Source organism: Oryctolagus cuniculus, chromosome 6 (assembly GCF_964237555.1).
Source record: "Oryctolagus cuniculus chromosome 6, mOryCun1.1, whole genome shotgun sequence".
Taxonomy (NCBI): domain Eukaryota; kingdom Metazoa; phylum Chordata; class Mammalia; order Lagomorpha; family Leporidae; genus Oryctolagus; species Oryctolagus cuniculus.
The window spans coordinates 515587-525412 of record NC_091437.1 but is presented as its reverse complement, the minus strand read 5'-3'; the positions used below and the strand labels follow the sequence as shown (position 1 = coordinate 525412).

The 9826-nt window shown below is 62.0% G+C and overlaps 1 protein-coding gene across 4 annotated transcripts; it reads left to right on the top strand.

Annotated features, from left to right (window-relative positions):
• Positions 1 to 1161: 1161 nt before the first annotated feature.
• Positions 1162 to 8116, top strand: BTNL10P (Butyrophilin-like protein 10). 4 transcript variants are annotated; one of them, XM_051842398.2, is made up of 6 exons: positions 1162 to 1477; positions 2012 to 2162; positions 2282 to 2635; positions 3166 to 3447; positions 5078 to 5206; positions 6889 to 8116. In XM_051842398.2, exons 2-6 carry the CDS (start codon positions 2078 to 2080, stop codon positions 7458 to 7460), a joined length of 1422 nt encoding a protein of 473 aa, XP_051698358.2. In that variant the 5' UTR covers positions 1162 to 1477; positions 2012 to 2077; the 3' UTR covers positions 7461 to 8116. The 4 variants fall into 4 exon arrangements, with proteins under 4 accessions (XP_051698358.2, XP_051698356.2, XP_051698359.2 ...); XM_051842396.2 differs by having other exon boundaries at positions 4985 to 5206; XM_051842397.2 differs by having other exon boundaries at positions 1256 to 1477; positions 2045 to 2162; positions 4985 to 5206.
• The last annotated feature ends 1710 nt before the right edge of the window (positions 8117 to 9826 follow it).

Sequence of the window (9826 nt, the reverse complement as noted above, 5' to 3'; positions counted from 1 at the left end):
GTGTGGTCGAATGAGGGAGAAACGTGACAGCAAGCAAAGCCTTGCTTTTGTGCCCAGACCTCGCAAGGAGGGTCCCAGCCCCAGCTTGGGTAGGCGGGGGGGGCAGCGTACAGGGCTCTGCCCCACCTTGCTCGGGGGGCTCTTGGGCAACCGTGGAGCTGGGGAGGAATTTCAGGAACTCTCAGCCAGAGAGCCCTCCATGGGGAGCACAAACGGAGGGTCCCCCACATCCACGAGAACACCAGCGTGAATGCAGACCGGGCCGGCTTGTGCCGTGCGCCCTCGGCGTCACACTGGGCATTGTGCCTCCTGCTGCTGCATCTCAGCCTGCAGACCCTCAGAGCAGCTGAGCAGGCGCAGGTCACAGGCCCTTCTCCCCCACCCCATCTCCTCAGCCCCGTCCGGTCATCTCCTGGCCAGAATCACACGGCGTGGTCCTGTCCTGGGGGTCAGTCTGCAAACACAGGGAGGCGGCCGTGGGCCATGTCCAGGCGGCAGGCCCCGCTCTTCCCTCACCCCCTCCCCGAGTGCACGGGGCTCTTGGTCTCTTGGACAAGCGTCGCCCTCTGCTCCTGTCTGAGGAGCCATGGTGAAGCCCCCATCCTCCTTCCCATCTCACAAGGACGGCGAGGCCTGGGGGATGATGGTTGGGCACAGGCGCCCCCTGCACAGGCTCACAGGGACACCACCTGGGGAGGGCCGGGGGCTGGGCCCGGAGCCCTCAGCACTGACTGCTGACGCGGGCCCTGGCCTCATGCTGGCCAGCGGCCCTTCCATGTGTGCTGTGTGTCTGTTCCCACAGAGCCTTGCCGGGAATGCCCCAGTATCTCCATCAATGAGGAGAGAAGAGGAAGCTTGACACTTGGCTGTGGGAGATCCGACCCCAGAAGCAGCCCCGGGGAGGCTTCCCTCAAGGATCCCACAGCCACAGGGACAGGGAGGGGACAGGAAGGAGGTGGCCTGAATTTCACCATCCCTGGAGTCTCCGGAGGCAGTGCCAGAATTGGGCGGATTTCAACACTATGGTAAACAACTTTCCCCAAGGAACTGGACAGGTCTGCAGGTCCTAGATAAGCAAGGGACTTTATCTGAGTTCCCCAGCTTCTGCCCTTGGCTGGGACCCATGTGGAAAGTCCCCTGTCCTTCTTAGGCTCCTGGTGGAGGCCAAAGCTGGCCCTGGTGGCCATCCTCGTGTCACCTCATCTGGCCAGGGCCTCTGCCCTTATCTCCTGGTGCCAGCATCATCCACTTCTGCTGACCACACCCCCAGGAAGCACTTGTGTGTGTGTGTGTGTTGCAACTGCCAAAACAGCACAGCTGGTTATTTTTGCAAAACAGAAAAATAAACGTAGCAGGAGGATTCAGTGGAAGCCTGGAGCTTGGCTGCTCCCAGGGACTGCCCCCCCCGCCTCTGGCAAATGCAAGACTCTCCTGGAATCACCAGATTTCCTGGAAACTGGCCGCGGATCACCACTAGGTGAGGATTTCTGTTACCCCGGCTCCGTGGGGCCTCTGCTCTGCTCTCTCCTCAGCCTCGAGGGACAGGGAGCCCCCAGGGGAACCCCCAAAGACTTTCCTGCAGCCACAGAGTGTGTGGCTCCACCGAGCACCCTGATGACCAGAGGCCTGGAGTACGGCAACTTGCCGGCCAGGGCTCAGGAACCTCCTGCCCCCATCCCCAGGGAGACAACAGGGAAGGGGGGATCCTGTCCCCCAGGGAGATGACAGGGAAGGGGGGGCTCCTGGCCCCCAGGGAGACAACAGGGAAGGGGGGTTCCTGTCCCCTAGGGAGGTACAGGGAAGGGGGCTCCTGTTCCTGTCCCCCAGGGAGACCACAGGGAAGGGGGGCTCCTGTACCTGTCCTCCAGGGAGGAGACAGGTAAGTAGGGTGTGGGGGCTCTGGACGCAGTTCCGATCTCGGTGAGGAGGTGAGAGGGGCCCCCGCGGTGGAAGGATGCAAGGCTGAGCCCTGTCAGGGCCGTGAGCGGTGACTCTTCCTTCCTCCCATCAGCTCCTGACAGTGCTCCTCTCCCCCCCGGGCCAGGCGGGCACCTCAGAGCCCTCTGTGCCCAGGGCCATGGCAAAGGCAGGCAGTGGGGGCGTCTTCCTGCACAGCTGCGCCGTCTCCCTCCTCACCCTGCAGCTCCTGCCGGCTGGGGAAGGTGAGAGTCTGCCCCCCAGAGGGGCCCGGGGAGCCCAGCCAGGTGGCCTGGGAGACAGGTGGGTGGGCACCAACTCCCTGACCCATGTCTCACCTCGCCCTTTGCTCCTGCCTCCCAAGGGAGAGCCGATTTCAAGGTCCTTGGGCCAGACGGCCCCATCCTGGCCACCGTCGGGGAAGACGCATTGCTGCCCTGCAGACTGTCCCTCAACCTCAGCGCGGAGGACATGGAGCTGAGGTGGTACAGGAGCCGGCCCTCGCCCGCTGTGTACCTGCACAGGCGCGGAGCACAGGTGTCCAGAGAGCAGATGGCAGAGTACCGGGGGAGGACGACTTTCCTGGGCGACCACCTGGCCAGGGGCAAAGCTGTGCTGAGGATTCACAACATCACTGTGTATGACAACGGGACCTACCACTGCCTCTTCAGGGACGGGGAGCCTCACAGCGAGACCACCCTGGTGCTGCAGGTGGCAGGTGAGGGCTGCCTCGGCCTCCGCCTCCCTGGGAGCGCCTCTCCCAAGTTCCCGGTCCCAGCTCCAGGCTTGGGCTACCATCCACAGTGCGCAGCGTGGGAGCGTCCCCACGTCCTCACATCCCCACCTGCCCACGCTGTGTCCCAGGAGGTGCAGCCTGCCTTCCCGCCATTACTGGGAAAGGCAGAAGGCAGGGAGCCAGGGAAGGAGAGGACCAGCTGGGGAGAGGGAGGGGAGACAGAGTGCAGAGGGGAAGGGGAGACAGGAAGGGAGACAGGGACAGGCCAGGGCAGGCAGAGGAGCTGGGGACGTGGAGGGGGCATTCTGCTCTGCAGTCAGCCCTGCCTGGGCTCCTTCCTGTTCCCCACCCTTCCCGACTTGCAACACTGGAAACTCCCGCTGACTCTCCAAGACTCTTTTCTGCTCTGTGGTATGTAGGTGATTGGTGAGACTATGCAAGCACCTCTGGAACCCTCATAACACGTCTGGCATTGGCAGCAGCCCTGGACTGAGCCTCTGTGTCTCCCCCAGGGCTGGGCTTGGAGCCCAGAATCCATGTGACCGAGGACCTGGACAAGGGCATCCGAGCCGAGTGCACCTCAGCAGGCTGGTACCCAGAGCCTCACGTGGAGTGGAGAGACTTCAGGGGGCATGCGGTGCCAGCTGTGACCCGTTTCTCAGCCTCAGCCACCACCGGCCTCTTGGCTGTGCTGTCCAGGGTGGCCGTCCCAGACAGGAGCATGGGGGGTCTCACCTGCTCCATCTCCAGCCCCCTGCTCCATGAGAGGAAGGTAGCTGAGAGCCACCTGCCCGGTGAGTGTTCTGTGCGGCTCCAAGCACGGGTGTGTGTGGCCCTGCGTGACGGGACACTGGAGCTGCTGTCTGTGGCCCTGCAGTGGGAGAGGGGAGGGTCCTGGGTGTTGACTGCGAGGGCGGAGTACAGGTCGGGGTGCAGACAGCCACTGGGCAGAGAGACCGAGAAAGTTGTGCCCTGACATCAGCTTCCTGTTGGGTTCTTTCCATGTCTCTGGTTTCATAGCAAATTGGAGCAGGAAGCGTGTAGATGTCCCAGCACACAGTTGCTCCCCACAGCAGGAGAGGTGTGAGTGTCACAGCCGCCAGCACCAGCGTCCCCCAGAGTCCACAGCTCAGCTGAGGGTTGGACCCCATGGGTCTGGACAGATCTGTCTGCCTGAGTCCACCAGCACAGCTGCTGCCCTGAGAGCCCCCCGTGTCCCCCCCAGCCCCTCCCCTCTTATTGCTCGTGGTCTCTACAGTTCCCAGAGCGAGAGCCCAGTGGACGGTGTCCTCCGCAGCCCCCTCCCCAGACTGCACCTGCATTTCCTGCACGTCTGCCCACGGCTCCCTGCTCTTCCCTTTGCCCTAAGTCCACCCCTGGTGTCACTCACACACTGCACCTGCCCATGCGTTCTCGGCTGTGTCCAGGTTTAACTTTCCCAGACCATCCTATCTGGCTTCTCGGGCACCACGTCCACTGCGTGGTCCTACATTTCTATCACGGCTCGCACTCAGGGGTCTGTCCCCGGATGACCTGGTCCCCTCAGCTCTGCCACAGGGCAGCTTCTGACCCCTGGAGCTCACTCCTCCCAGCTCTGCTGCTGGGGAAATCCGAGAAGAGAGTGGGGAGGCTGGGGGGCAGAGGATGGGGCAGCTGCTTCCCACTCATAGGCAGGGTCCTCTCCTGGGTCCCATTTATTATGGGAGCTCCACTTCATGATGTATCACGTCACAAAAGCCCCAGCTCACTGTGGGGTGAGGGTCCCAGCTCCTGACTCCCACTGTGGGGTGATGGTCCCAGCTCATGACTCCCACTTTGGGGTGACGGTCCCAGCTCCTGACACCAGCACTCTGGGGTGAGGGTCCCAGCTCCTGACTCCTACTGTGGGGTGAGGGTCCCAGCTCCTGACTCCTACTGTGGGGTGAGGGTCCCAGCTCCTGACTCTCACTGTGGGGTGAGGATCCCAGCTCCTGACTCTCACTGTGAGGTGAGGGTCCCAGCTCCTGACTCCCACTGTGGGGTGAGGGTCCCAGCTCCTGACTCTCACTGTGGGGTGAAGTCCCAGCTCCTGACTCTCACTGTGGGGTGAAGTCCCAGCTCCTGACACCAGCACTCTGGGACGAGGGTCCCAGCACCTGACACCAGCACTCTGGGGTGAGGGCCCCGCCATGTTTGGGAAGACCCTCCCTCAGACCCGGCCCCATCATGCGTGTGAATGGGCATCCATTTCTGAACTGTTTCAGAGCAGGCTGGAGACCTCGTGCCCCTGACTCAGATCCTGCAGCAGGGCCTGGGACAGGGACTCTCATCCCGATGTGCTTGGATCCCCAGGGTCCCCGTGGGCCTCCCTCTCAGCACAGCCCCCGCCCTCCGCGTGGAGGATGCCCCTGTTTCTGATCCTCATCGTGCTGGGGCTCATCACAGCCGGGGGTCTCTGCCTCTGCCCGAAGCTGAACCAGAAAGAGAGCGAGGAGCAGCCGGAGAAAGGGAGGCAGCAGGAAGAACAGGAGCTGGGGCCTGGAGCCGGCCGCGACAGGATTGAGCCATTCCAGGGTGAGCGGGAGTGGGGAGCTGGGCAGGACCCCCGCTGTCACTCACCTGGGCCTTCTGAACCAGCTTTGTGCTGTCCTGGGGTGGGGCAGGGGCTTGTGGAGGGGCCGGCTGCCTGGCAAGAACCTGCAGTCTCAGGCTTCACACTGTTCTTCCCGCCTGGTCCCCCTGGTTGTCCTCCCTGATGGACACAGGGGCATCTGAGCTTGAGGCTATAGTGACTGCCCGGGCTGGGGAACAGGCTCCTCTAGCTGTCCCAGGTGGCTCCCTGGATCGGCCTCTACTGTGTTGTGGGGATGGCGCCATGGTGGGAGGAGAGGCAGACAGGAAGGAGAGGGCACAGCAGCCCCTAAAGGAGCCAGCCGGGTGCCACGAGAACACCCCTCCTTCCTGAGGGCAGCACCACAGCAGCTGTGCATTGGCCCCTCACAGGCCCACCACCTCCACACCAGGACCGTGGCCGGCACAGGAGGCCCCGGGGGCACCGTCAGAGCCTGTCCAGCCTGGCAGTGCGGGCTGCAGCCTCGGCGTGAGCTCCTTGGAGTCCAGGGACGGGGCGTGTTCTGTGACAGGTGTCGCCAGGGGAGCTCAGTGAGCTCTCGTGCGATTTCGCTGCTTCCAGAACACAAGGCTGGGCTGGGTTTCCATCAGCCAGACCCCAAGACACCACAGCCTCCTGCATCACTGCAGAAACAAGTCCCTCTGTCGGAAATGGCCGGTGGGGGTGGAGTCCTTGGAGCCAGGTGCCCCAGGGGACAAGGAGAGGACAGGAGCCCCTTCTTCTGGGGTGGTGGGCATGGTTTCCCTCCCACACTCGTTTCTGACAGAGTGAGAAGCCCAGAGTTACTCAAGAGGATGCTGGACAGGGGTGGGTGAGAGCACAGGTGTCCTGAGGCTTGTCCTCAGGCGTGAGTGCATGTGTGCAGGCGTGTGGGTGTGTGTGAGCAGTGTCCAGGCCTTGCATGAGCATGTGCATGAGGTCATGTGTGTGCACGTGGAGGTGGTGTGCACGCATACATGTGTGCATTGTAATGTGTGTGCATTGTAAAGTGTGTGCATGGGTGTGTGTTCCCATCTAAAAGAGCACAGGTTTCGTGTCAGACGCTGGGAAGTGGGCACAGAAGCCTGGGAAGGAAGACCCTGGCTCCTTTTGCTCTTGCAAAGTCCAAGGAGAGGCAAGTACACAGGTGCACACACATGCTGGCATGCACTCTTGCACACAGACACATGCACAGACGCTGGAGTGCTCTCTCACACACACATATACACACAAGTTAGCACTGGCATACTCTCACACAGACACACACATTGGTTTACTCTCACAATGCACACACATGCTGGCATGCTCTCTCACACACAGACACGTTTGTGTGCTCCCTCACACATAGACACACATGCCACACACACTGGCACTGTCACACACACAGGTACACACTGGCATGCTCTCTCACACACACACATACACACACACTGTCACAGTCTCACAGACACACACGCACACACTCTGTGCACTCAGCCAGGTCTCTGCCGCCCAGGAACAGATCCCCATCACCTGCTTGGGGCTGATGGCTGGCAGGGAGCACAGGAAGAGTACAGGGGTCCCAAGGTGGGGCAGACCCTGACATTCCTGTGCATGAGGGACGGCGGACCCACCCCTGATGCCTGGCGCTGGCCTCTTTCCATAGTGAGTCCCTCGCTGGACCCTGCCACAGCCAGCCCCAAGCTCTCCCTGTCTGAGGATCAGAAGAGCGTGAGGCGGCTGCTCTTCGACCAGGACCTGCCCCCCAGTGCCAGCAGGTTTGACCAGGACCCCTGCGTGCTGGCCCAGGAGCAGTTCTTCACCGGGCAGTACTACTGGGAGGTCGAGGTGGGGGACAGGAAGGCCTGGACGCTGGGCGTGTGTCTGGGCAGTGTGGGCCGGGAGGGCAGGGTCCCCAAGGCCCCCCAGCATGGCCTCTGGGCAGTGGAGTTTTACAAGGAGCGACTCCAGGCCCTGTCCTATCCCAGGACGCAGCTCCGGCCTCCCCAGCACCTCTGTCGGGTGGGTGTTTTCCTGGATTGTGACAGGGGAAAGATTTCTTTCCACAATGCAGCTGATGGGTCCCTGGTCTATGCATTCTCTGGCCTCTCTTTCTCTGGCCCACTGCAGCCATTCCTCTGTCTCTGGACTCATGACCCCAGCCCCCTGACCTTCTGCCCTGTGGTCAGAGAGACCCAGGAAGACGCTGGTGCCCCAGAGGTCTCGGCCCCTCCCTAGGGCCCTCAAGGCCCCCGTCTGCAGGGGAGAGCAGGGACCCCTGGACAAGATGCCCCATCTCCTGCCCATGCCCAGCTATGCTGTGTGCGAGGGGCAGTGTGGGAGGCAGGGCTGCTCCTCGTCTTTCCATGCTGAGTCATGGACTAGATCGTGCCCTTTGCTCCACATTTGTCTGTTGAAGCCCCAAGCCCACATCCCCAGGGTTGACTGCATTTAGAGACTAGACCTCTGAAGAGGTAATGGAAGTATAATGAAGCTACTGGGCAGGGGATTAGGGCACAGACACAGAGGGACGGCCACTGGGGACGAGGGGAAAAGGCGCCAGCGGGGAGCCAAGGAGAGGCACAGGGGACCCAGCCCTGCAGGGAAAGAGAGGAATCCTTGGGGCCGGCGGTGATTTGGGCACTGCTGAGTTGCTTTGTGACATGGGCTTGGGGCAGATGTACAGTGTCAGCCCAGCGTTGGGCGTGGTGCCTCCCAGAGGCTGGGGTTTGTGTGAACAGAAGGTGTGGGGGTGGGCAGAGACCGCATGGCCTCTCCCCTGCCTCCACGCTGCCCCACTCCCTGCAGGGGGCTCCAGGGTGAGGGTCTCTGAGAATTCCCTCCCAATCTGTTGTGTACTGAGATTTTTACCTTTAATAAAGTTTGCCTGTGTAGACACGTGTGGTCGTCCCATACCATCACACACCAGCAGGAGAGCCTGAGCCCAAGGTCCAGCCACCCCTCTCCCGCCCCGGGACCCCGGCAGCCCTGCTCTGTTTGCACCCACCTGGTCTGGGATTGGGTGCGCCACCGCCAAGGTGCCCTTGCTGCAGGCACGCACAAGACATCAAGTGCTGGGAGGAGCGGTGCCCCTGTGAGCGCTCACACCGGTGTTCTGGTGCAGATTTGTTCCTCTCCTCCCCCCCCCCCACCCCCGCATCGCTTGGTAAGAATCTGCAGATTCTCTCCTGAGCCACAGCCCCAGCTGACTTAGACCCCGCCTCCACGGGGCCAACAGGCGCCTTCTGTTCTCACTGCAGTCCCAGGGTCTAACCCACACCCCTCCCGCTCCCTCAGTACTGCCGCCCTTGCGTTAGTTCCCACTGCTCCTTGCTCAGACGCCCCCACTCTGGGCAGAGAGGTGAGCACTGTGGCGGTGACAGGGACCTGGCCAGGAAGGACAGAGCCAGCCTGGAAGGCTGGAAGGGGAAGCCTGGCGCTGGGGAGGCTCCCTGGAGGTCAAGTTCACGAAAGTCAGTACAGGGAGATGAGTACTGGGTGTCCTGGGCAGAGCAGGCAGGTCCCCACACAGACCACCAGGAGGCTTGGCTGAAGGGGTGGGGACAGGACTTGAACAAAAGGCCATGGCTGCAGCAGGGAAGGGATGGGCCCTGCGTCCCAGGGATGTCAGGTGGGCTCCAGGTGCCCCCTTCCTTAGTGAGCAGGTGAGTGGGCTGGTGTGTGACCTGCACCCAACACAGCTGCCCGCTTCTGCCCGGAGCTGCACCACAGCCACCTTCCTCCGCAGAGGTCAGCGTATTAGAGATCCCTACAGAGAGGGTCGGGGGAGGGGCGCCTTGGGGGGCATCCATGCACCCACAGAGGTTGGGTCCCAAGGAGACGTTGCTCTTTTCCCTCAGGGAGGAAGGCTTCAAAATGCCCTGGCATCCTTACTGTGTAGACCAGAAGGAAAACAGGACCCCAGTGACCCACAAATAGGCTGAATGGTTTCCCCTTGGAGTTAGTGCGGGTGCAGGAGGGGGGCCCCCTTTCTGTCCATCATATAGGGTCATGGCAGACACCCCCAACCCAAAAGAAAGGTTAGGAGGAGAAAAGCAAAGTGAATCGACTTGGCCATAGTTCTGTGAGACTTGGAGACTGCAGTAGGAAGAGCGGGGCCCCAGGCTATGCTTTGCCCTCACACTTGGGTTCAGCGAGGAGGCAGATGCAGGGTCCCGGGGTGTGCAGAAGGCCCAGGGCCTGGCCCCGGATGCACCCTTGGGGTGGACCCCACCCTTCAACCGCCTTTCCTGGATATGGAGCCGCTAGGAGACAGCAGCGACACAGCATCTGGGTGAGTGTCCAGGAGACCGGCCTACAGCCACCGTTGAACAGCAGGGGCAACACCACAGGGCCCACAGCAGCCAGGTTTCACAAAAGCCACAGAAAGAAGGAAATCCTGTCACTGGTGGGGACAGGGACGGAACCTGAGGGCCCAGGCAGGCAACCACACATGTGCCATTTATACCACCTGGGCAGCATAAGCTGGGACGGTGGCTGCCAGGGGCCAGGTGGGGCACAGGAGGGGCAGGGAGTGGCCGCTGGGGAGGAAGGGTGACCACGGTGACAATGGTGTGATGCAGGGAGAGTTGTGAATGCTCTTA

Bases quoted from the DNA above. Each gene is read 5' to 3' on its own strand.
- BTNL10P (XM_051842396.2), top strand. From the start codon at position 2,078: ATGGCAAAGGCAGGCAGTGGGGGCGTCTTCCTGCACAGCTGCGCCGTC. The intron at 2,163-2,281 runs GTGAGAGTCTGC...CTGCCTCCCAAG, and splicing joins GCTCCTGCCGGCTGGGGAAG to GGAGAGCCGATTTCAAGGTC. The intron at 2,636-3,165 runs GTGAGGGCTGCC...TGTCTCCCCCAG, and splicing joins CCTGGTGCTGCAGGTGGCAG to GGCTGGGCTTGGAGCCCAGA.